Genomic DNA, 27633 nt, shown 5'->3' on the forward strand with positions numbered 1-27633 from the left:
CTGCATTATGTCCTTCAGGAGAAAATATGACTGATGCATTTAAATTCATGATCATTTTCCTTGTTTCTTATGCAGTTAAGTAAATCATTATTAGGATAGTAAAATCCATAAAATTAAAAGACAGACGGATACAAAAATAACTTGAAGCTCCTTGCATTTCTGTATAGTTTAAAGCCCATTCACAGTCACACACACACGGACAGTCAGATAAAACGGGCAGCATCATCGGCCATCGTTGAAGAAAGGCTGGTACTCAGATAAATCAGCAGCACCGAGCCGATCTGCTCCTGCAGCTGCACCACTGGTCATTTATTTCTGTTACTTAGTGAACAGACGGATTAGACAGCTAATAGTGTAAATGTCAGACTACCAGGATATAAAAACAAACTTATTATTATTATTATTATTATTATTATTATTATTATTATTAATAATAATAATAATAATAATAATAATAATAATAATAATAATAACAACAACAATAATAATATAAATTCAGAAAGGATCTTTGTTGATTTAATTGGAAGTCTTACTCCCTACATAAGATACAAATATGCCCTATATTTACCTTCAGTCAGATTAGCAGTTTTCATGGACTCTACGACTATAAATGAACAGATTTTAAATCATATATTAAGCCATGTGGACCATTTGAAGACGCACCCTTAGATAAAAGTCCACATTGAACTTCATTTTACTAGACTTGGTGAACTTCGCGCAAAACCAAACCAGCGGGCTTTGCGCTCATTGGTCTGCAGCGTAAGGATCCTAACTTTGTGACCTCCTTCATCCCCCACAACCCCCTCACCGGCCTGCGCCACGTCATTAATCTCTGTCAATCAATACTTCGATCAGGGTTATCACTAAGCGCATAAATGCAAAACCATACAGTCCGTGGGAAAACAAAGTTTATCTGTAAAGAACTCCTCTGTTGGGAAACTGATACGGACCGACTGTATTTTACTCATATTCCACGACCCGTCATCATCTGTCTGTCATAAGTGGACAAAGACAGGTGATGTGTGTTTCCATCATGTCAGTTAGAATATTTACATCTTCACAAAACGCAAATATTATGAGGGGTTAGTCAAAGAAAGAGCTCAGTTATTCAACGGTGGAGACTCTTTTCAGAAACCACTATTTCATCCCAGTGAGAGAGACTGTTAGGAAAACTCTGCTCGTACCCGCCCCATATTTTAAATACACAGAGGCGCGCTCCCATCCCTCTGACACGCGGCTCAACCAGCTCTTAGTGGAAGCGCTGTTGGACCAGAGATGAGATATAGCCCTGGAGAGCTACCATCCACATGAAGGCGTAAAGCGCTCCGACGCCGCGGATACACTCGGTTCTGTACCTGCTTTGGAAGAACAGAACTTTTCTATAGCGCACTGGATTGATCGGAGAATTTTAATCAATGGATTGGCTTTCAAATGGTTTGGTAATTTTATCGCTCCAGGAGGGCTAAGGGGTAAGAGAGAGAGAGCGCGTCCCTGAGTGAGAGTGAGAGACAAGAGCCAGAGGGAGAGACAGGGGGAGAGGAGAGGAGAGGGTGGGGAGGGTGGGACAGGGGAACTTATATCTTTTCAGCTATGGAGCTCACCATGGAGAACCTTCACAGCGTCTCCTCGCACTCCCAGGCGGGGGACCTCATGAGCTCTCCCCACGCGCGACCGTCGCCATCCCCCAGCTCCACTCCTCGGAATCTGGTCTCCCACGCCGGAGCGCGGTCAGCCATGGTGTCCGGCATGGCCTCACTCCTGGAGGGCTCCGGCGGGGACTACAGGACAGACCCCACCGCGCTGTCCGGGCACCTGCACCCGTCCATCAGCATGTGCGAGACCGGGATGAGCCTTAGCAACACGTACACCACCTTGACCCCCCTGCAGCATCTACCTCCAATATCCACCGTGTCGGATAAGTTTCACCACCCGCACTCACACCACCACGCTGCCGCCCATCAGCGACTCTCTGCGAGCAATGTCAGTGGGAGCTTCACGCTGATGCGGGACGACCACCGGGGGCTCGCCTCCATGGGTAATCTGTACAGTCACTACCCCAAAGAGATGTCCGTGTCGGGCATGGGCCACGGCTCGCTCTCCCCTCTGTCCAGTGGGCTGGGTTCTTTGCACAACTCCCAGCAGCCACTATCAGCCTACGGGCCGAGTGCGCACCTCTCCACCGACGCCAAGATGCTCTCCCCGGTGTCGGGCTTTGAATCCCACGCGTCTATGCTGTCCCGAAGTGACCAAGAGCACCTGGCCAGGAGTTTAGGAGGGCATGGCCACGGCATGATCTCCAACCTCAACGGTATGCACCACCACCCACACAGTCACCTCCACTCCCAGTCCAACGGTGCGGTGATGCTCGGTGACCGGGAGCGACACGGTCACGGAGGGAGTCAAGGAGTAGCAGGGTCAGGCATCCAGGCAGAGGAAATCAACACAAAGGAAGTGGCTCAGAGGATAACGGCAGAGCTAAAGCGGTACTCCATCCCACAGGCCATATTCGCCCAGAGGATCCTGAGCCGGTCACAAGGCACTCTGTCAGACCTGTTAAGAAACCCCAAACCCTGGAGTAAGCTCAAGTCAGGCCGCGAGACCTTTAGGAGGATGTGGAAGTGGCTGCAGGAGCCCGAGTTCCAGCGCATGTCTGCTCTTAGGCTGGCCGGTAAGATACAGCACACTTACTACAATAAAGTGGTTATTTTTAAGTTCCGCAGTCCAGTCATCTTCCACCGACATGAATCCGAGCGACGTGAATTCTAAACAGACACCGTAAACTTTCACAGGCCTTAAATATTCAGCACCATGGACAGTTCAAGTGTCTAAGACAAAGCGCACAGAGGCACAGCGGCTTCATCCAACAAATAAACAGAAAGACACACTACTGTTCAACAAAGAAGCGCAACACCGCTAATTTAGAGCTTTAGAAACCAAGATGGGAATGATCGCATTGGGCGTGTTCATTGTCATTTATGCGGCCTGTTGTAGACTGAATTTGCAGGTCTGTATTTTTGATCGGCACACAGCAAATCGTCATTGATTCACTATAAACCTTGAAACAGTTTCCCTCCCCTGACGCTTTTCTCTCGCTGTCCAACTATAAACACACAGTGGTGGGGCTACTGGGCCAACTAGTTGCGCGGGAGAAGCGGGGTGACCCCAGGCTGCCTGATCAATACGCCAGTTCCCACTCTCCCTTTTAAATGTGGCACACGGATCAATACTCGTATCGGAGCTGAAAGACGCAATAACCGCACGGTCTCTCCGGCTTTTCATTTAGTACTCTATAGTAAAAGCTCTAAATTTAGAACATATACAGGTATGACTGCACAAAATCATCAGACGTGTAAGGTTTTTGCGCAGGAGAGGCTCTTCTTCAACATATCTGAACATCTTATACATACCACCCCCCCAAGAGTACCATGGCACAAGATAACTGTAAAAGTAATAGACTTAAAATTACTTCAAAACAAGGATTACACTATAAGTCTAAGTCCAATCCAGTCAACACAGTATGATCCTTGTCTATTTCAAAGCAGTTGAAAGCTGCATGAACCCATCTGATGAAATATTGATTGCAACTGGGATTGGTACCAGTATATGAACAGGAAAACAGAGAACATAGAGTCAGAGGTAATTTATAGTGAAAAACAGATTATAATTAAGGAGAGATTGGGCCTGTATTCTATGAAAATGAGAAATATGCATGTACCCAGGAAATAGTCAAATGTTAGTCCATTGTTAGGATTCAGAAAAAAACTGCTGTAAATGTAGCAAAATACACAAGAGTTCTGTTTGATAGATAGATAGATAGATAGATAGATAGATAGATAGATAGATAGATAGATAGATAGATAGATAGATAGATAGATAGATAGATAGATAGATAGATAGATAGATAGATAGATAGATAGATAGATAGATAGATAGATAGATAGATAGATAGATAGATAGATAGATGAGGATTAGTAGCTGATGCTGTGAGTGTCATTAATAGTGTAGCTCTGTCCTTTCTGTGTTTGCCTGGCTTTGCACATAGGAGATCAATAAGACCGTTTCCCCTTCCCAACCCCCTTCTCTCCCACTCTCTGGTGCTCTCCTTCTCTATTTTTCTTTCTCTCTCTCCCTCTCTGCAGCATATGTCTATAATATCACTAATCTTTCAGTGGTTAACCTGGCAACAAGAAGGCAGGTTGTTTGACTTTCAGGAGCTAAAGAACAAAACAAAACAAAAATTGACTCAGAGATGAAGAGAAGGTGAAGCAGGGCTGTTTCACACAATCAAACAATGCACACAGCCATTTTCCATTCACCCTGCTCTCTTACCAGACCCATCTTTTAATGCCCATCAGACTTGCTGGTCTTATGAAAGATTAATATCTGCCCGCTTCCTATTGCTCATATTTTCTAACGAATCCAAATGGACAAAATTGGGATGTACAAAACTTCAGTCTGCCTGGCTTAAGTGCAAAAGCGAGAAAAGCAAAACTGACATGTGGAAAAAGAACTGGAAGAGCTGGGAGATGCCATTGATTGAGTGAGGGCAGGCAGGTTTGGGCTTTGTGTGAACAGCCAGATAGAGGCAGGGTAGTGAAAGGATCAATACCTACCTTAATAATTGATAAGTATAAGGGAGACGGAGGGGAGAAGGAAGAAAGAGAGAAGCAGAGAGTGGTGGTGTTAGAGCTTGTAACAGCATCTTCTAGGTAAGCAAAGTCAAATCTGTGGTTAACAGCTGAGGACCACACACCAGTCTCACTGCAAAAACATATGGCACAGGATGTGTTAGTGGTTTAGAAGAAAGCTGTTTACACCCTAAACATCCTCAGAAATATCAATAGCACAGATCTGACATGTAGACCTACAAGGATGGTGTAGACTTTCCACCAGTGCTGAAAACTTACATCAGAACATATTTATGAGTCTGGAAAAGAAACCTCTCTGACATGTATAATTTGTAACAAAAGAAAAGAATCATTTCCAATGAAATCTGGGCAGGGTGGTTTATATTTTAACACAAAGCATCGCAAGATCAGAGCTTAAGAGCATCTTACAGTAGACAAAGCACATCTGATCATCCAGTTGCCTATCGAGTTGTAGTAATGAGTGCTTTCTGCTCATGTCAGCGAATCCTCAAAGCAATCCAAGGTTGTGATGTCATTTGATTTTAAAGGTTGCTATGCTTTATGGGGTTTGTAATGCGTCTTTATAGAGGCATGCAAGCACATTTCACAAAGTGTGTGTGTGCACATACATGTGTGTTTGTGTGAGTGCTTCCACATGCACATGCATGTGTGACTGTGTTATAGAGTGTGTCTGCACTATACATTGTTCAGGCTTATCTGACTCGCTCTGAATCGGTATTGATTTCCTCTCTTCTGCTCTCTTCGGCTCCCTCATTCCCTCCCTCTCTCTCTTGCTCTCTCTCTTCTTCCCTCACTGCCTTCCTTCCTCCCCCTTCTTTCACTTCTGGCTTTGTACCAGCATCAGCAAAGTAGATCCTTTGCCTTTCACCCTTATTTCATTTCTACTCTCTGGTAATGTCTCTCATTCAAACAGAAGTAATTTGGCATGGCCACTACTGCTGGCATAGGATTGTGAAATATTTTGACACTCACTATGAATGACAGTATGTGTCATGTCCAAAAAGAACCTATAGACTTTGCAAAATAGCACAGCATATATGAAGACCTTCATATAACTTTAAACAATCTGTCAAATAACCCTCCAAGTGTACTCTTTAAATGTCACTAATGACATACACTTGATAAAATTCAGTTTTCCTGCTGTAGAGGGTACATTCCATTATGCCTCATGATTTTAATTAACAGTGTAAACGCCAAAACAACAATGTAGATGACTGAATGCATCTACAAATTTAATCTCCATCTAGAATGCAGCTCTTTACATTTTAATTAAACCTATATTATTGTCTTCCTGACAGTTTGGAAAGGCCTTCTGGTGCTTAAAGACAGCTCCTTCTCATCCCACAGCAACAAAACAAACTCCAAGTGCCATTAAGCACAGATTTGTCTGATCAGCCAGGTTGAATTCATCATAGGTTGTTTCAGCTTTAGAGTCTGTCTTGTGTGTTTGTGTGTGTAGTTGCTTGAACCTAAATTTAATTATATTTTGTAAATGTTGGTAACATAATTTATTTTAAATTCAGCACCATATACAAAGACCTTTAAAAAAATAATAATTATAAAGTAAGCCTGCTGTGTATGGTTCATAGGAAAATGTTACAAACATGAATACCAGTTTTACTGTTCATTCAAAGCGGTGTCTGCCACAGGCCGCTTAGATGGGGTTAGTTCTGGGTTTGAACACATTAAACGCTGAAACAATGCATAGAAAAAATCAATAATTAAAAAAAAACTAAAACAAATAAATAAACTTTATGTGAGACTTTCATGGCTCTCTAAATAAACTATTCGGATTTTTATTTATTTTGTCTTACTTCTAACAATATTAAATATCCTAAATTGTATCGACAGACTAAATTACGTCTTAAAGCGCATTGGGAAATTTTTATAGGCTACTCTGAAAACAACTCACATCACAACTTTTGTCTCGATATGTATTTTATTCTTTCCCTTTCATCTAGGTTTTTGGTTTTATTTTCTAAAAAAATAAATAAATTAAAAAAAAATAGAAAAATAGAAAAATAAATCGACCACAAAGAAGCCTGTGCCCTCTGAGTTTAAAAAAAAAAGTGTAATTTAATTTGGTGTTTTCCAGACACAAAGAATATTTACCTGTACAGGGAAAAAAGTGAGGCACTACAGAAAAAAAAGACAAACTAAGCGGCGTTTATAGACTTAAAGCCAGTACGTGATGGGCTGTAAAGCTGCCGATCACTCGTTTCAACAGGACAAGACAAGCTTAACATCGACAATTAAACGAAAGGTTTCAAATAATCCAATTCTAATCAATTGAGAGTATTTTAAAGTGGAGGGACGGTTTGGTTTGTTCCACCGATGTTTGTTGATGCGGGTGGGGTTGATTTAGGCGTTTTACTTCCCAGCAATGAATAGGCCTATAATATGATCAATATAATCAATAACCGTACATCTGAGAGGTGTGACAGAGAGTGATTGACGCAAACTGTTTCTCGCCTGCAGTAGTCCGTCCAGGGCGGGAGAGGGCCCGTCTCACCGCACACAAAGCCCGATCTCATCCGTCCGTCCAGGCGTCGACTAGCAGCAGCACGGTGCGGTTAGTTCACCGTCTGCCCCTCATACCCCATCTGCACACACACACACACACATACACACACATACACACACACCTGCACACACACACATACACATACATACACTGTAAAATGATGTTATAGAGCCTGATTATTATAGCACGGAGTTGCAGATTAAGAAACACACACCTTAATATTTTGCTGCATCTATAAACTGATTGATTTTTTTGGTTGATATTTCTCTGCCTTTTTCAGGATTAGACTCATATACCTGCCTTTTTATTTGCCAACAAATCAGAGTATGACTCACACATATTGGTGTTGATTTCTGTCTAATCTCACTGTGGATGAGTAGCTGTCATCTGAGAATCTCATGTTCCCCCCCCCCCCCTGCACATTCCACACTTCAAAACACACAGGCCCAGTATCTTTAGACAAATCCTGTTTATTTATGTCTGCAGTCAGAGTTATTCAGTCTGCAGCTACGGTCTATTGGTTTTATAACTGACCGGCTCTTAGTAATAAGGTAGGAATTTTGAAGACATTACATTACAGCCAGTACTGAATATGAATCACTGTCCTCCAGTTCAGTAGGTTTTTACATTTTAAGCCAACACTAGTAGGCAGCCACATGGAATATAACTCATCCACCATCCACCATCCACCCTCTGCTCCTCTCATCTTCATGTATATGCACCTACTCACTTACAGACAGCAAAAAGGAAAGTAGAAACAACAGCCACTTAAGTGATAAAGCAGAGCTGCTCTTAAAGGAGGCACAAGTGCAACTTAACATGCTGCACAGCCAGTGAGTTAATCTTTGAATCGGTGAAAGGTTGAGATTAAGCCAAGTGCCAGTTGCCTGATACCTTTAGGATTGTTGACACTAGGGCATATGAAAGAGGTAACATGAACAAGTGCCACTTGAGACTGCTCAGCATCACAGTTAGTCTCCCCAGAAAAGCCCATTTGGTAAAGAGGCAACTAAAGATAGTCACAATGGTTTGGTTCATGTCTCAAGAGAGGTCAGTTTAATGAGCAGCTCCCTGTTTCCCATCCCTGTGGTCCTATTCATTGCTATGAAGGGTAATGTTCAGGGGTCCACAGAAGCCTCATTTGAAATGGACCTATTGATTATCTGAAATATGTATTGACCCTGTGCTAACTCCTTAGTTTCACTTGGTTAGGATGGTGGCTGTCTTTGCTCACAATACAGTCTTCGAGCTGAAGCAGGAGATCCAGAGTGGTGTTGGCATTGTAAAATGGCCGGTAGCGGAACTTGTCCGAAAACAGGCATTACATATTAAATTATCACTATATTAGCACTAGCATTCAGTCATTACATTAGGGAGTATTGAGTTTGGTTTGAGACAGCACTTAGAGAGCCGGGAGGAGATTCTGGCATGGCTGGGACTGAACCAATTGAATAAACGTTCCATGAAATGGTTCTGAAGTGCGGATCAATCAATATGGGGGCTATCAATCTGAGGGCAAATTAAAACAATTGAGAAAAACAACAAGAGGAAAACAGTTGAAGAACTCTAGGAGGGATGGAGTGATGTATCTGTGAGATGGCATGAAAGGCAACAAGGTTCTAATCTGGGAACAAAAGAGAGCATTCCACTTGTATATAACCTATATTTTACTGTGAAAAAAAATATTGTGATTATGCTTTGCTTGCAATAACACATATAAACAATGGAAATCCAGACATGCATGCTCACACACACATAACAGGCATGCATACACATGTGCACACACACACATTCATATTGATCTCCCCCTCACAGTCAAATCTGTTTACTGCTGTTGTCTAAACCTGCTGTAAAGTCATCAATCATTTGCATACACCACCTCCACACTGCAGCCACTCTTATTCCCTCTCCCCCTGCTTTCCTCCTCACATCCTTCCTTCTTCTCCTCTGTTACTCCCTCATTCCCCCCTCCCTTGCTCCCTTCCTTCACCACACAGACAAATATTAATCCTCACTTTGTTTCTCTCTTTCACATCAGAAGAGCTCCTCTTGTGCACACTCTTTTTTTTCCTTTATAAAATAATCAGTGACATGCTTTGAGAGACATTCCTTTGTCCTCTTTAAGAGCTCTCAGACTCGATGGCTGCCACTCTTTTCTGCCACATATCCTTTGTTCCACCACAGATAAACAATTTCTTCTACATCTGTCTGTCACAAAGCGCGCTCCCGAGATATACTCCCCAGTGCGAGTCGGTGCACGCGCTCATGTACACGTACCCACAAGTACACACAAGTACACGCACACACACATCCATACACACACACACCTCGGTCTCGCGGATCGATGGGGATCGATCGGGTGGGGAAGGGAGCCCTGATTACTGGACCACGTGTTCGGGAGAAAACCGCGGAAAATCGATCATTGCAGCTTTTTAGGGCAGCAGAACAGAACAGACTCCCTCCAGTCTCCACAGCCAGAGCCGAGCCTACTGACGGTGCATCCAGGCACGGCAGACCGCTTCTTTGTCAGCATTTCACATCACGGTCCTCTAGTTTCAAGAAGGCACACGGACACACAATGAAAACAATTTATCTCACACGCACCCTCTCACCTTATTAAAGAACTGTGTCATTAAAGAATGTCAACTGAATCTGACTCACATTGAGAAATTAAACACCAGTCGTCATCCTGTCACCCCCCCTCAAAAAAAAAAAAGTGGTTTCCATGCGTTTGTTGGTTTGCAAACTATCCATCATGAGCATTTTAAGACCTTCCTCTCGTTGCTGCTTTGTCTCAGATTATTTTAAAGTACACTGAAAATTATCTTGCACATACAGGCTATTAAACCCACAGCTATGCGCACCATAATGCCTCCCCTTAATGCATCCCCTTATGCTTCATGTTGCATTCAAAGGCATTCAAAGGCAATCCGTTTAGTAGACTAATCCTCATTCATTCTGAAAATTGCATCCTCCAACTATATTATGTAACAATACAAAATCAAACTCCTAGTTATCTTTATTACAACTGACAGTTTAGTAAGCAATACTGAAATGTCAAATGTTTTAGTGTCCTGGAACACACCATAGAGAAGGTGTGAAAATGATCCAGTGTACATCCTACCTAACATAACCCAAAATTCCACCAAAGTAAAATAAATAAATAAATAAATAAAATAAAATTATAAGGTCAAGCTTCAGAATTCTTCTTGTTGGTGAAAAAAATTGTGATGGAAATTCAAGATTGAAGATAATTCACACACTTAAATCAAAGGTCGACCTCAAAATTTCATCTGAGGTTTAATTCAGATCATTTTCTTTAACTACGGTTACTTTACTTCATGTGCATTTTCTAGAATAATTCATCATACTTTGTGAAGCAACGATGTAAAGTTGCTTTATTATGATATAACAGCCAATGGAACATTAATTAACATAAATTGCTAAAAAGATTTTGAAGTGTCACAAAGTACATTTTTGCAGAGATGTCTATTGTATGAACTGTACAGTGAACATGGCACAAATGTTAAAGTGTGTTTTCATACACACCTTCTGTCCAATCCTTCTTCAGTTCCTATGAACAGGGCATGTGTTTCTGTGTGCCTGTGTATTCATTATATTACAGGGATGTAAATCTGTTCACATAGTCCTAGAGACTCAGCTTTCTTTAGGGAACAAATATAATCCTCCATGGTGTAAATCAGGAAATATGAGGGTTGAGTTGTGTTTAAGGGTTAGGTTAGGGTGAGGGCTAATTATTACCGACCCCCTCCTTACAAAATGAGAAATATTCTGCTTTAAGAGATTAATTGAAGGATGATAAAATATTGAATAAATAGAGTTAAAAGCAATTTTTACAGTTTACATGCATGTTTACTACTCTCCTAAAAGTCTGTGTATATTATCGGTGCAGTGACAATCTCAAGTTTTTGCATCTGAAGATTCTGTACCACTGGCTCCAGTCATATCATAAATATTGCATGTAGATACTTTAGGCGAGAATTTTTCCACACTCACACATAAGTAAATATGAAAAATCAGCTGGTATACAACTCTCAGAGTAGAGTAGCTTCCAGAAAACTCCTGTAAGTCAGTGCAGTGTTGCCTAAACTGTTATTAAAACCTGCATGCTGTAAAGTTAAAACTTATTTGTTTAACTTCTTAATAAATACAGCAATATTAACTCTTATCTTTTTCTTATTTCTTTATAGTTTCTTCAGTGTATTTCTTAAATTTGAAGATTATAAAGAAAATTATCACATGAAATATAATTATAAACAGTGATGAAAGAATCATGTGAGGCTGCGATGACTAAATATTTGCCAAATAAAACAGCAGTCTGTCTCACTTTGCATTTGACCATTCAGCTCTAAACCCAGTATGCTGTTTCCACATTTTCACCTCAGCTGGAACCTCAGTGAACCGTACAAATGTGTAACGATAGAATGATTTTAGAAGCAGCTCAATGACAAGTATTTGAGGTCGGCGCGTAAGAGTCAGTCTGTCAGGATGGAGATTCTAGAATGAAAGGTTAAAAACACTATCATATTACATTTGATGACCTTTGTGCAGCAGAATTCAGATTTTCACTATGTGCAACACTCCTTATAAAATCTATACCAAACACCAGTTGATATTTTACTGAATCAGACCTCCAACCTGGATCTTTTAAGTCCATATATGTGCTAAAATATTTATAGGTGTACTCAGCAGGTGGCTGTCTGATGCATTGTACAGTATGGTGGGCACTTTTTTTTTTTTTTTAAACTTTGGTTTGAGTAATATTTTATTAGAAAAAAAAAGGACTGTGCTCATGGTACATTTGTTAAAGATTTGCATTGAATTTTAGTAGCAGACAACTTAACCCTTTCATGCATGAATTACAAGAACCTTAATGAAGAATTTTTTTTTTCTTGAGTGATTTTATTCTTCTTTAGGCATTAAAAAAACAACACGATAAATTTTTTTAATTAAGCTATTTTTCATGGAGTTGCAAAAATGTCCACTCAGATGTACACCATGTATTTAATTTTTGAAGCAAAAAAACATGTATTTACTGTGAAAACTATGAAATAAAAACATTTTAATGCTGCTAATGTGGTGTTTTCTCACATTTTAACATACTCTAATGCTAGTTATTACTCACTTCATTGAGATAACATGCAAAAAAAACAACTTTTGTTGTTAATGACAGTCTAATGACAATAACAAGGAACTGATTTACACTCAAATATGTTAGATCAAATTTATCTACACTCTCAAAAATAGCAGTACCAGCTTGTACTTAAAAGGGTACAAATGCTTGTCGCTGGGGGTGTACTTTTTTGAGAGACATTTCTGTACCCTTTCAAAATGGTCCATTTTTGTACCTTAAGTACTTTACATAGAAAGAAAACTCTCATATAGTTGATAATGCCATGATGTTTAAAGTTTGAACCAGTGGCCTAATTGAGAAAAAAAAAAAAAAAAAAAAAAAAAACAGCATAGGCAAGCTACGACATCAAGACATGGAGGTGTGAATGAAAACTTGATAAAACAGAGATTATGGCAATAATCAGAGGTTCAAATAAGCTAAATAAATTATTAGGCTATTATCATTGAGCTAACTGGGCTGTTAAATTAAAACACAAATTATTATTAAATATAATATAGAGTAATTACAGTATGATACATAATAAATAATGTGCTAAGCCTAATGTTTTAACTATAATTAGGCCTACTGTTAAATTATCCTAGCCTATAGCCTATTCTCATGGTCTACACACATTTTTTAATGCTGCAGGGTACCTTATAGTACAAATATGTACTTTACAGAACTTTGGACCCTTTTTCATAGTCTAAAGGCGCAGTTCTGTCCTCCTAAAGACCAATATTGTACTTTTGAGAGAACATTCTTAAAAAATGTACTTATAGGTACATAAATGTTCTGATCTCATACCTCTATTTTTGAGAGTGTAGAACAGCAAAGTTACAGTAAGGTTATCAATTGTAGTGTATGGGATGATGCATAAGTGTCCACTGTGTTGGCTGATATGAAACTAAAACAACAAAACCCATGAATATACAAGAGAACAGCTGTAGAATAGTTGTCCACTGTAGTGACCACTATGCATGAAAGGGTTAATATTTGCTTTTTCCTTAAATTGAGGTTCTATTTGAGTTTTTCCCTATCACTATTTGATTTAATGTTACAAATGTTCACTATTTGTAAATTATTTCACTCATAGACATGCAGTGAAAGGACAATTAAACACATGCTTCACTTTCTTCCACCCATGCATGCACTTAAATTCATTTAGTCATGTTCAGCCTCCCTGTTTTCATGCTTTTTCAGCTCTCACACCCTGAGCTATTTCCCCACATTTAACAGTGTGTTTTGTTTTGCAAGTCCTTGAATGAATATGAAACTTTTCCTCTTTTTTTTTGTTTTCCCTTCAGCATGTAAGCGTAAGGAGGAAGACCGAGGACGAGAGCGCAACCAGGTGCCAAAGAAGCAGCGGCTGGTCTTCACAGACCTGCAGCGCCGTACCCTGGTAGCCATCTTCAGAGAGAACCGCCGTCCTTCCAAAGAGATGCAGATCACCATCTCCCAGCAGCTGGGCCTGGAGCTGTCCACCGTCTCCAACTTTTTCATGAACTCACGCCGCCGCTGTCCGGACCGCTGGGACGCAGAGGAGCACAGTCACGGCGTCCACGGCCACGTGCACACCTCCCACGGAAGCAGCAACAACAACAACCCTTCGCCGATCCTACCCGGTACCTCCTCTGCAGCCACCTTCTCCAAGGCCTGACGGCGGCAGGATGTATGTCTGAGAAGATGCACGGACGATGGAGGGGGGTGTTTTTTTCCACAGTTCACCAGTCCACTAGTGGGCTTTAACTCCGACCCCGATGAGGTACAGGGTGTGCATCCAGTAACATCGGACCACTGATCTGATCCATCTGCTCCAGGTGTTGACGGCTTGTGCAGATGAATCAGATCATCTCAGTGACTCGTTTCAATCTGAATGTTACTCTTACATTTCTAAATGTGGCTCTTCAAACCAAAGATCCAGAAACTTTTAAGAGAGTTGATCTAAAACAACCACATGTGGCTTTTAGTCAAATCCAGAACACCAAAGATCCAGCTCACCTAAACCACACTGTGCTGAGCAGAGCAGACTGAGGTCATGCTTTAAAGCTTTAGATCGGTTTAGAAAGTTTGTTTTGCAGAACCTGTGCTTTGCTGGGAATGTAAACATTACCAAACAATCACACTTGACAGGGAACTGGTAGCTTTAAGAAAATCAGTCACAAATCAGAGGGTAGATGTGTCTGCTGAGCCGTGATCGACCGCTTCTGTTTCAGTGGACGCTGATGAAGAGGTGTGTTCGTGTGTCAAGTGTCTGTGAATCGCTCTCGGCAGCTCCTTTGACCCTCTAACCACATACCACCAAGCAGCTTTGCATCACCGCATGCTTGTGCGTCAGGCGTGTGCATGTGCGTAATGTTCACATGCTGCGTGTGCTCCAGGGGTGTAATTCCTCTGCAGTGATTTAACCCGATCTGTGTCCAAGTAACAGCGCCACCTGCTGCCCATCTAAACCACATCTGACCACGTTCAGAGCATGTTGGTGTACTGTACAGTTCCAGCTTGTATCTCCAGCAGGTTCACAGCAGCACAGTGTAGCCTGCAGTGTAGATGTAACACACTGTTAGGGCTCAGATCCTCTAGAAAAGCCTATGTGTAGCTCTGCAAACATACTGAGACAAATTAAGACAACTTGATCATCCACAAACCCTTTGATACGTATTTGAATGTTCGTTTCTAAAGACTCTGTCTTGTTTGTGGGTGCATGGCCGTAGACCATGTGGCCACTTGAGAGGTTATTTTCAGGTTACATAAGGAGAACAATCAAACAGGGATGAGATGCCCCACAGTAAAAAGCGTCATCCCTGAGTGTAGGCAGTGAGGGAGGGAGGTCTGCTCTGTTCTAGTGGCCAAACACAGAGGTCAAATGTCACAATATAGGATCCTGAGTGCCAATGATGTTTGCCTCTTTATGATAATCAGAGAACAGATGCAGCTCACTCTGTCATCATATGCCCCGCTGTGTCTGGCCTGCGTCATAACAACCTTCAAACTGCAAGCACTACGGGCACGTTGCCTATTCCATACCTCAGAAAAAACACATTGATGTGATCAACATTAACACAATGACAAGTACTGTAAATATTCTTCTTTAATTTCATCTCTTTCTCTCTGTCTCTCTCTGTCTAAACTTATTTATTCTCTATCTACTCTCTTGCTACCCCTCTTGTTGTGTCTCTCTTTCATTTTTCCCTCCTTAATATTGATGCGGGTAATAATAGTACCATAGACACATGGTTCCTCTCTCATGACTATTGTGCTATGTTGTGCTGAAACTATATGTAAAGAAGCACCTTGTTGACAAAATGTAAAAACCTAAAGATTAAAAAAAAAAAAAAAAAAAGACGAATCAACATGTCACAGACTGACCCTATGCACAGACAAGGAAGGGATACCACAAGTGATGAACTGTGCATATTTGTGAATACTTGTGTGATGGAACAGATGGACTGTCTGGACGTGAAGGACCTCTTCCTTGGTCTCTGAACTTTGACTCCTTTGAACTGGACTGTAACTGCATTCCTCTGCTGATGGTGTTTTTGGTTACCATGAGAACCACCTCATTCCCTTGTGTTTTTTCTTATGTTTTTCTTTTTTTTGTGGGCAAAGCCACTTCTTATTGTGTAGCATCTTCTAGCGGGAGATAATCATATTAGAGAGGTGAAGCAGACTGGAGGAAGAAGGGTGCAGCAGGGGAGGCAGGAGCATCAGAGGCCCACTGTCAGACCGGAAGGAAAACTCTAAATGACATTCCTCTATTAACTGGGTTCTGGTCGTTATGCAGTGCACTATAACAGTTTCCCTGTTGGAGGTGTCATTTAGGACTTCTTCTAGAGTCCAGAGGGGGAAAACTTTTTAGTCTTTTAGGGTAGATAGTTGAAGTTCAGAGCGTTTCATTCAAACCCAAAGCAGAGATGCGAATTAGCGGTGGGAACAACTGTGCATGTGGCTACCTCACAGAATAGATTGGACTGTGACACAGCCATCAATACCAAAGATACTTCAAGCCTGCCATGTTCACACTGGACAGGGGACATGCACATGTTCAGTCAACACATACAAACACACACACACACACACACATATATATACATATATATATATATATATATATATATATATATATATATATATATATATATATATATATATATATATATATATATATATATGTGTGTGTGTATATATATATATATATATATATATACATATATATATATATATATATATATATATATATATATATGCACACGGAGAAAGATGCGGATACATGCACATCCACATTTCCACTGAGCAGTCGTGCTGCATGGCGAACACATGGAGGTGTCTGTCATGTGGGAAGAGTTGAGTGCCTTTTTCTTTCAACCAGGGGTTGGGCTGCTCTGAACATACACACCTACATATATAACACAAAAACACAGTGAAGTGAAGGGGGGCACATACTGGGTGAAGTGGGAGCGACACTGGGGAGGTCCTCATGACGTTAAAAAGACACTTTTGTTTTAATTTTCTGTAATAATTTTTAATGGCACCTTTTCACAAAGTGATGGGAAAAGATTGTTTACCACCACCCTCTGCTTCTGACATTTTTTACTTGCAGGTAGGACTACGTTATTTTAAGTCGGTCCTCTATCTGATACACACATGCACACACACTCCAGCCAGAGATATTTTTGTGTAATTTGTAATCCGAGTGTAGGTGTGTGTGTGTACCTGACTGTTTACAATGCCCCCTGACCCCACACTGTCATTGGCTGGCATCCAAACTTACCTTTGTAACACCCAACCTTTGACCAATCAGTACAGACTTTACCCTGTCATCTCCAAAGACATGATGCCCGACGGTGACCCCGCCCATCCAAACCCTCTTCGCTGGTCCCTCCGTCCAGGGTAGCATCACAACTAGGCAGGCATGTGTAGACAATTCATCTTGATATACCTCAAATCTTTATTGTAAAGACTATGTAGTGAAACAATACAATGTAATACAAACAAACAATGTTTAGCAATGAAAGTGACAGTAAGTCACGGCAAAATGATTGTTCTGTTTTTTATTTCCTTGAGGAGCGTGTGATATAAGCTGTCCTATGGTTTGACATCTTTTAGTTGGTTAACTTCTTGTTTGTAGGTTTGCACGTTGTCCTTTGTGCAGTTAAGGGAAAGTCTGAACATCAGTGACAAAGGACTATGAATACAGAGTAAGACGTAGCTATTTAGAAAACTGTTAAAATGAAAAATGACACATCATAGACACACCCATTTCTGTTTTGCAATTTTGGCTTACTTTGTGTTTGATTGTCTCCTATGTGTGTTAAAGTGATTCCCATATTAAAAAAAGAGAACCAACCAAAGCACCTCTGTCATTAGGGGTGGGATGAGCGATTCTTTTATGCATGGATACTATATAAATGTATATAAACTGCAGGATGAACTGTACCTCTACAGGTGGAGGAGAGGGGGAGAAACAGGAAAAAACTACTGGGTTTTGGTTTCCAAGTGATCTTTATATTCTTTTCAGCTCTATGTCTTTTATGTGCTGGTTGTGTATTTGTATAGATATGTGTATTTGTATGTATATGATCTAACAGCTTCATCACTTTGTCTCATCACCTGGCCTGTGTCTGCTGTAACCCCTTCATTTGTGTGGAAATTAGTAGTCTCCACACTTCCATGTCTGTATCTGTATTTACCCTTTGTTTCATCACACAGGTGTGAGTGTGAGACAGTATGGCGTGTTTGTATGAGGTTCTCTGTTTCGTTCCTGTATTGCAGCTCATCCGTATTTAATCTTGTGCTAAATTCGATCTGCCTGGGTGTTTGTCTGCTTTAGACGCTGGCCGATGCCTAAACAAACAGACAGCCAGGCAGCTGAAATAAGGCTTATTCCAGTGCATCAAAATGGTGTCATTTGCTTTCTTTCAGACAGACCTCAGAGCTCTGGAAGCCCCAGTGTTGATGTTCTCTCCCTCTTCCCTTACCAATCAATCAATCAGAACCAAGTGTCTTTGTGATGGTAGAAGACAATCAATTTCAAATAGAGCAGAGACAAAAAAAAAAGAAGAAGAAGAAGGAGGGAGAGAGAAAGAGAGCGATGGAGGAGGGCAGAGAAACTGACTGGACAGGAGAAATGGAAGGGAAGGAGGAAGGATGGCTCTCAGCAGCATGTGTGTATGTGTGTGTGTAGTCACCTTTAACCTCTGCAGAGTGACCTTTGCGGTGGGGGCTGAGGCACCCAGGACCCTCCCCAGGCTACGAGGGAGGTGTTGAGGGGGGCATCTGACTTGTTAAGTGGACATCTAATCGAAGATGTTGATCAAATGCCTGCACACATGCACAGAGAGCATACATACACACAGCCGTCACACAGAGCCGTCCTTCTGATCTTTATCTTCTGGAAATTCAGTGAGTCTGTCAGTCACGTCCATCTGCTCTCAAACTGTGGAGGGAGAGTCAAGTAAAAACTGGAACAAATAATACACCGAGTTTGAAAAACCAGTATGGGTAAATTGTGTGTTTTGACTTTACAAATAAAGAAACAAGCAATTGGCTGACTGGCTTCTCATTTTCTGTCTGATGGTTTCTGTATGTGGTTTTCTAGCACCATCTGGTGTCAAAAAATAGAACTGTAACTATTAACTGTAGGTAACGGTTTTTGTTTTACTGTACCCGATTTTATTGTATAAGAATTTTTTTTTTTTTTTTATATAGAAATTAGGAAAAAAAATCTAAAATGTGAACAAGTTTAGGAATAGTTATTTTTATGCACCACCAATAATATGATCACAAATCGCATTTAATTTACTTACAGTTTAATTAACGTGTCTACAGGTAAATATGGCCACATATCATATAAATGTAGATGTATTATATCAGCCTTGAGTAGCCTTTCACTGCAGAATTATTGTCATTATTTCCCTGTATTGTACCCATATATCATCAATACATCAACAATTTTAGGGACGACGTGAACCATGATTTATGTGCAAACTCTAAAAATAACTAGATTATTGAAGTAAAGCAGGAGAAGAATATGATATCATTAAACAGACTTTAAAAGAATCATCTTTATTTGAAATATGTTGGATTATTTTAGAATTTTTATGGAAATTTGCATTTATTCTACATTGATTTTCTTTCTTTCTTTCTTTCTGACTGTCAGATTAAATTGTCATATCACTTATAAGAATATATTATTGAATTTTATAGCTATGTCATATACATTTTGTATCATTAGATTTTTTAGTTTCAGTTGCCTTTATACACTCATTTTTGTGTTGTGCTGTTACCTAAACATTAGGTATTTTTTCCTGGATGTGTGACACAAGCAAAGAAGGAGACACCGGACACCGCTGACAGAGTCACATCATGCTTTTATGACGAAAAGGATTTCCTTTACAAGACAGACGGTATATAAAACATATATTAAAATAAAAAAAGAACTCATGTGTTTTATAGACAAGTACATTATTGTCTTTTCCTTTCCTTTGAGACCAAGCAGCCATGGGACTGAGCAAAACATGGGCGATCCCTGGACAGAAGCAGCAGCAGTTAAATCCTATATTTCTATACCTACACTATTTACAGTTCAACAGTCATTTTCTCTGTCAGACATGGCAAGGAGGTCTACAGATTTGATGACATGATATGGCTAATAGATCTAATATGTACAGTTCTGCTCTTCATATCCAAGGATCCATACATCATGGTGCACAATATTAATATTGTAATTCAGGTACAGCCAGAGAGCTTAATAGTCCACATTTACTGGTTACTTCATAACAGTCTCTTTTAGGAGCAAGTTACATGCTTCAGTGACTGATCGCTTGACACCATTCAGTCTGAATATCTGAACAATGTCTGCACTGCATTTAGTTGGAGCATTCAGCACTCATTCCTAGGTTTCAGAAATTGGCAAAGATTGTGTCAAAAGTAGTGCAAAAACTAAAAGCAATCAATGGAAAATGTCCTGAAATATTTAACGAGGTCGGTGCCAGGTTGATAGAGAAAGAGAGAAAGATGAAGAGACAAAGAGAGAGAGAAGAGACAGGATGAGAGGAAAAAAAGAGAGAAAGACAGAGGATAGAAGATAGATTCAGGAAGTTAAATTTACCATACTAATATTTATTATGAGAGGGCTCCAACAAATACAGAGCATTACAAATGGCAACTTTCTCTAAAGAGTAGGAGAGGTGAGCAGTACATCAGCTCAGACCTGGGGGAAAAAAAGCCAAATTCTGGCACCGTCTCGTTCTTAAAAGGTAAATGTGGAAACCCAGGAATGAGTGCCAACCAGGTCTAAGAGCTCTGTACGCCTCCTCCTACTCCAGAGGGATTCTGGGAGTGACAAGGTTCAAGATAGATCAATGAAAGTATGCCATTAATAATCCTATCCCCATACAGCATTGATCAGTCCCACCATCCTGCTTGGAATATCAATCTCTTTATCTACAGTGTACACATCTGAGCAGATCCTCTGTGTATGGATAGATACGTGTAAAAGTACAATCATCTTCAGTAAACAAATACGTCTTTTTAAGATGCACACTTCTTGTAACTATTCGTAAACACAGGTGAAGGTGATTTTATCCCCCTGGCTGTGACTACTTGACTGAAAACTTTTAAAAGTCTCACTTGTTCATACTGAACTACAGCTTGGAAATGTTTGTTTCAACCAGTCCCATGGCCAACAACAATGGCACCCACTGCTCTCTGCACAAGTATAGGTGAGAGTTTGGCAAGACCAATCACTGTATACAAAAGGCATGCATAGATTAAACCTGCTAAGACCAGAAGAAAGAAAGTGTTTCTCTAGAGATGAACTGATCACTTTCTGATCATCACTCAGTCATATACAGAGAAAGAACAACGCTGTGATACTTTATGGTTTGTTATTGTTAGTAAAGTTGGTGGTGAGACTAGTGGGGCATCAGAAAGTGTTAGTAATGCCTAATCTACAGACTGAGTCCCAGCAAATCAGATCAGAACTGTTGTTTTTGTTCAGATGGAGGCCTTTCCTGATAACTCCTCTTCCCACACAGGTTCCTGAGGGCAAACAGCCTACCAGACACCCAGAGCGCAGAGGACGTCACGCTATGGCTATAATAAAAATCAGTGAAGCACTGACTTATGACACTAACAGTCGGTGTGCTCTCATTATTGTGAAACCTACAACGGTTGGTTTATTCTCCCACCAATGGAGCCAATGGTGCATTAGCGGTGTTTCTATTTGTTGCTGTTTTTCATATTGACCACTAGGATGCAGTATTGCCACATAGAAAGGACGGCACTTGCAACTGTCTGGTCAAGGTTAAGATGAGGCAGTTCTCTGTTCAAGGTGTCAAACAATCCTTCAGCAAAGCTCTGTCAGCTAAAGATGTGCTCATAATTACTCTGATCACATTTGCGTTGATGTGTCTTTGTGTAAAAACCCAATATGTTAACAAAAGAAGCTAAAACAACACAATGAAGCCTCCAGTATTTGTTTGACACTATGCTCTCAGAGGAACATTATGGTAATGGGGCTAATAAGCCAAATTATCACCAAATCACTTCTCTGTCATCCCATTAAGGCTCCTCTCAGCTTTTATAATTCAACTCAAGTCTAATCCAATCAAACTAGCAGCTGTTGGGTTTGACATAGATGATGAACTCATTTTCAGCTGATATAGAGTCACAGTAAGAGAAGACAATGCTATGGAGAAGCTCAGTATGCAACGTGAGTCTAAATTGTTGAGGAAAATTGCTTTCTGTCAGGAGATACAAATATGTATGGAGAGCAAAGCATCGTTTAACTGAAAAATCAGACTAAAATATGAATAATTCTGGGGTGTTTTGTTCTGCGTCTTTAAAGAGTCCCCCTGCAAACTCACTGTTACGTTTCTAGTGAAAGGAATTGTAATAGTGAGTTTGCTGCTGCTGTAAATGGGGCGTCTAGACAACGGCACACCAACCCCAGGCAAGGACGAATTGGAGGAGGGAGCGGGGAATCGCTCAGCCTAGTTTCTTAAGAATCACAGCAGAGATGAATCAAGCTCAGCTCCTCTGGTATCTCTAAACACAGAGAGTCTGTCATGCACACTGAGGCGATGTCTTGGCTGCAAAGCTGTGTGTATTGGCACCTTTTCTGAGGAGAGCTGCTGAAGAATTGTTTGGCAAAATGTCAGTTATAATAATTAAAATGGTTAACACACTCGTAAAAACCTTTTCATAATAGATTTCAGTGAGGAAATGTAAGAAGGGAAATGAGCTAGAGAGGTGGGGTAGATTTTTTAAAGCGCATTTTGCCGGAACGAAAATGAGTTTCTTCTGCCTTCAAGGACTTATGGAGCTTGAATAGATACAAGTGCTTATATTCAACCCTGACCAACGTGAAAATGTCAGATTCTTCCTTCTCATAATGACTCAGTGTACCACATTAGGCAAAAAGTGAGTGTAGGCTTATAGTTACAGTAAACCCAACCCCCCTTTCTACATTTGTAAAGTGTGACAAGATATCAGCAGAGAAAATACATAGAGTCCATGGGTTTTCATATCCAGAAAAAGATCCCAGAGCGGCACTGTGCAGAACGGGAAAGTTCCAGAAATGGTTTATCAGGAATGGGTAGGGAGGGGGTGAGATGGGAATCAATGTTTTTAGGGAACCTGGGTCACCCCTTTCATCTTTTGTCTCCACTTTTCCAGTCAGCGCTCCTTGTTGGATGGCATTAAGAGGAGCAACAAATCATAACACGACAATACCGACCACACATAACACGTGTCTACTACCACACAACCATATTCCAGCCTAATACTGTGAACAGGGACAACGAGGATTGAAATGAAGACAGGGGAAAGAAAGAGGGAGGGGGTGGTAAATAGCAGGAAAAGGAGAATAAGATAATAAAATGAAACATACCCTCATCTACGCTTACATTTGTGACTGATGTTTACACAATAACACCATCGACAATCACTACGGACATTCTCACTGTCTTCTAAACCTAGTTTCCACTGAGAAATACGTTGGAATGAAAACACAAAAGGGTTAGCTAAGGGAGAGGAAATGTCCATGAAGGTAATATCCTGTCCTCAACACCGCAAGAGCCAGCATGGCAGCCGACACTGTTAAAGCCGATGTAAAAACCAGGCCAATTTGCTAATCTATTCTTATTCAGGCTTATGAATCTTTAACAGCTGTTCAGTTTTTCATCCTGACAAAGAAGCTGTGGTTTCATCATCCTATACCAGAGACAAAAAGGAGTTAACAATGCAGAAAGTAGAGTTTTTGGGTGTTCCTAGAGCAAATATATTCTGTTCATATTGTTATGCAGCATTTTGGGTCAGTGGGTCCTTTAGGATGACCCCTTTAAATAAATCAATATGCCTGCACAGAGGCCCGAACACTCTATGGCAGGTTATGCATGGTACATATTCTGCATGTTAAGCAAAAACAGTGTTTTTCACTATACACTACAGGTTTTTACCTTTTTTTGGCAGTGCATGGCTGTGTATGGTGGTGCTGCAAATCTACATTACTGCTTTTGAATGTTTTGGTGGAATGTCTTTAATGCCTGAATTTTTAATCCCCTTTTGGGGATTAAAGAGTTTATGTACTCTAGGAATAATTTCAAGTTTCAAGTAAATGATATAGAACTCATAATCCCTTAAACATGAAAACAAAGCAGATATTAGTAGTAAACCTCAAATTATGCTCAAATAATAACTAATGTTTGAGTACATGTAAATATTTAATAGCTATATTCTTAATATAAGAACTGTTTTATGTAGTACAACCTAGTTTAATGTACTAAATGTCCATTATGTAAAGATTTAGCTGATACTTCACAGATATGAAACTATCCAGTTATTTAATAAAAGAAAAAAGTCATTTCATGCTAAAAAAAAAATTAAAAAATACAGTACACTATTCTAAAAACTCTTGTTAAACATTTCCCAATCGTTGCTAATCTAATTTACAGAAGTAAAACAGGTTAGGAATTGCTTTAGATTTCAGCACGTCTTTTTCAAAGTATTGCTCCCTGTGGCTTTCATTGACATGCACATTGAGATGCACGCGAGCACATGCCCTCTAGTGCATGGGACCTTTATTCGGTGTTGAGAACAGAACACTACCACATAGAGGACTCAGAGCTTTTAAAACAGTAAACAGTCAAAAGGTCACGGAGAACAACAACTTAGGAAATTAAAATGAAGGACAAACGAAGCAACAGAACACAAGAAACTTTTTCGTTGTGTTTTTCTTTTTTTTTTTTAACCACAGTACTACTCTCCACTATACGATGCACATGGTGTGGGCAGGGTTAACACGACTTCATTTACATTTGTATCTCGGTCTCCAGCCAGGGACCCCTCCCAAAGGAGGACCCAGTGGGGGTATGTGGGGATGGGGTGAGTAGGGGGATGCACTGGGCTAGGGGGGCAGAGACATTCGCGCACTGACCGTAGCAGAGACAGAGAGAGAGCAGTCAGTATCACACACGAGGTTTGTTTGCTCATTCGTGTGTAACTGTTCTTGTTGTGCCTAGCAATCCAAATAACCTTGATGTGGCATTATTTGTGCGTGTGTGTAAGTGTAATGGGATGCAACTTTCTGCAAACCCAGCGACAGCAGATGGTCTTGTGATCATCATGACAGCTTGTAAGATGGCAGTGGCAATAATTGTCATTATATAACAGAATCATGCATATGCTATATAAAAAATAACTTACACATACTATGGCTTCGTGTTTTTACTCACAAATTTACATCAGCTCTCTGCTTGAGAATACATTTTGGTTATATGGCTCTACATATAGTATTGCTGGAATGTTATATTTCAACAGAGTTATAAAGTATGTGCAGTCACTCTCACTCTGTAGGCTAGTTTCTTCACTTTTCCTGAGAAAAGGGGCAATAGATGTGGGTGAGTGTGTGTTTGTGTGAACACCCCTACAGTGTTACCGTGTGTCCTCTGTCTGCCTCTGAGCTTGGCCCAACTCTCCAGGCTGCTCCCCCCCGGCAGCACTTGGAAGGTCAGGCGTTGACCAACACAGCAGAAGGTGGGGATGGGGTCGCGGCTGATGGGTTGACTCTCTGTAGTTGATAAAAGGCCACGAAAAGGGCTTGTGTTTTAGGGAAGAGACAGGAGAGGTCACATTGGCTTCCTTCTTCCTCTCCCTTCCTTTTCAACTTACAACTCTCCTGTGGCCACCAGCCCGTCCTTCCCTTCTCTTGTCTGTGTTGGTTGCTATGGTTACCATGGCTGCCTATGTCCGGTGGGCTTGACTTCCTAACCAAACCACCCGGGACATGGGCAGCCTCGGCAGCTCTCGGCCAGTGCGCTCGTCCCAAACTCACACAGCTAATGTTGCAAATTCTCACAAAGAAGAGTTGGCCAAATTGTCTTTATCAGATTATGTTTGTACATGTTTTTCTCATTAGATGCCATTATGAAACCAAACTCTGCATGCGATAAGCTTTTGCTCATTAAAACAAATCCCCTGTTTGGTCTCAGTGGAGTGTTTCATCCTACAGAAACTTCTTGACTATTCAGCTATGGTCAGAATAAATAAACTCGCCATTAGATACTTTACAGAAATATTTGTTTTATTCTGTGGTATAAATTTACAACAGAACTCTTAACTACAACTCTATAAGCATGAGTTTTGACAAGGCAGACATTCAAACATGATAACTACAAATATGATGTATGAATAGTACCTAGATCTCCCTCTACATCTCATTGAAATGCAGAAAAGGGACACTGAACTAAAAAGAGCTTTTCATTTTCTCATTACTGTAATAAGATAGACAGGGCCATCTATATTCCACAGTTCTATAATCATGCCAATTTTCAATATATCTTTTCTTAATACTTGTATTATTCTTACCAAGCATGAATGACAAGTAGCTCCCATTAATTTCTCAGTACTGTACATTCTCAGCGCATCAAACATTCAACCACAGCCTGAATAAAACCACTGCAAGGCAGAGAGATCAGGGTCTGTTGGTTTTATATTGCTAAATCAAACCAATTTGATGAATTTTGATGTCATTGATGAATATTTAATAAAGCCATGAATGGCAGCTTTTGTTGTGCTTTCAAACTTCTTTGCAAGTGGCTGTGTGGGTTTGCGTGTGTCAAACACGTTTATGGAACGTGCTCATGCCTCCCCCGAGGGACCCCTGGCTGCGTTGTTTCATATCATTTTCATGTTAAATTTCCTGGTCCCTCCTGAAGAGCCTCCAGTGACGGGTTCAGACTTCCGGAAAGAGTACTCCACTGTGAAGTTGTTCTTGCGTTGGCCGCGTCCCCGGCTCCACACGAACAACAGCAGGAAACAGAAGAGGACTACTCCCAGGAAAGTGATGCAACCCATTGCCGTGGAGACCAAGATGGTGGTCAGGTCCAAGGTGAACTTGAGGAAAACACGTGTGCTGTTCATATTTGTGTCGTTGAAGAACTCGCCACTGTACAGTGAGCGGTTGAGAAAGAAGGCTGAGGCGGCGTCGAGTGGCTGGCCACGAACTGTGAGTGTGGCGAAGTAGGTGTCATTGCCCCCAGCATTACTGGCAATGCAGATGTAGGTTCCGCTGTCAGTAAGCTGGGCGTAGCGGATCTCCAGGGTGCCACTGGGGTGAACAGTAATGCGCCCTGAACTCTTAGCTGTGATCCGTCTGCGCTGTGGAGAAATCCAGACGATGGCAGGTGCAGGTTCTCCTTCAGCACGACAAAGGAAATTCACTGGCTGACCCTCACGAGCAATAACCTGAAGTAGAGGGAGGAAAGAAGATCATGAACTACTCAGAAAACACAGTATAATATACACAACAAATTACACAAGACCAGTAAATACTTGATTGTTAATGAAAACATAATTAAAATGTTTTGTAATAATTTTAACTGGTGAAATACAGGGTCCTTGTAGGGGTCCAAAACCTTTTTACTAATACTCAGCAGTGGGTGGAAATGTAACCACTGGAATTAAAGCATTGTGTAGTTCACAAAATGTAACTTGAAAAACAACCATGAGGTTTTACCTCAACACCATGGCAGCACTTATAAATACAGTCTCAGTACACATTAAATCAGCAATATGACTGTCTGGGCTTAGCTCCATTAAACATTGTACTAGTACGTTCACAGGGATCCATGAGTTCTAGATGTGTTTGTGTTTATGCCATTGTGTATTCATGCATGCTGTAATGCATTTGTCCAGCAGTCACCGCCAAAGTGTTCTGGGCATAGCGACGTGAGTGTAAGACTATTGTACTCCAAAATTACTAATATCTCCAAAAATATTGGTCCTGTCAACTTGCCATCTTCGCTACTGTCTTCCTTGACCAAAAA

General features: G+C 40.7%; 2 protein-coding genes across 4 annotated transcripts in view; one reads left to right on the forward strand and one right to left on the reverse strand.

The window, feature by feature from the left end:
• The first annotated feature begins 1590 nt into the window (after positions 1-1590).
• On the forward strand, positions 1591-15677 carry onecut3b (one cut homeobox 3b). Of its 3 annotated transcripts, none has more exons than XM_030161186.1 (3): positions 1591-2668; positions 7128-7216; positions 13612-13823. In XM_030161186.1, exons 1-3 carry the CDS (start codon positions 1591-1593, stop codon positions 13708-13710), a joined length of 1266 nt encoding a protein of 421 aa, XP_030017046.1. In that variant the 3' UTR covers positions 13711-13823. The 3 variants fall into 3 exon arrangements, with proteins under 3 accessions (XP_030017046.1, XP_030017047.1, XP_030017045.1); XM_030161187.1 differs by having other exon boundaries at positions 7128-7221; positions 13612-13692; XM_030161185.1 differs by lacking the exon at positions 7128-7216 and having other exon boundaries at positions 13612-15677.
• Positions 15678-19654: 3977 nt separating this feature from the next.
• lingo3b (leucine rich repeat and Ig domain containing 3b) overlaps positions 19655-27633 on the reverse strand; it is a 42020-nt gene continuing 34041 nt past the window's right edge. Inside the window, exon 4 of the mRNA XM_030159792.1 lies at positions 19655-27052. Within this exon, the coding sequence (XP_030015652.1) occupies positions 26483-27052 (570 nt within the window). The 3' untranslated portion in view covers positions 19655-26482. The remainder of the gene's footprint in view (positions 27053-27633) is intronic.

The sequence above is a fragment of the Sphaeramia orbicularis genome, chromosome 17 (genome assembly GCF_902148855.1).
Source record: "Sphaeramia orbicularis chromosome 17, fSphaOr1.1, whole genome shotgun sequence".
In the NCBI taxonomy this organism is placed as follows: Eukaryota; Metazoa; Chordata; class Actinopteri; order Kurtiformes; family Apogonidae; genus Sphaeramia; species Sphaeramia orbicularis.

Excerpts from the sequence above, each read along its gene's own strand:
- onecut3b (XM_030161185.1), top strand. The coding sequence starts at position 1,591 with ATGGAGCTCACCATGGAGAACCTTCACAGCGTCTCCTCGCACTCCCAG. Across the intron at positions 2,669-13,611 it reads GTCTGCTCTTAGGCTGGCCG|CATGTAAGCGTAAGGAGGAA; the intron begins GTAAGATACAGC and ends TTTTCCCTTCAG.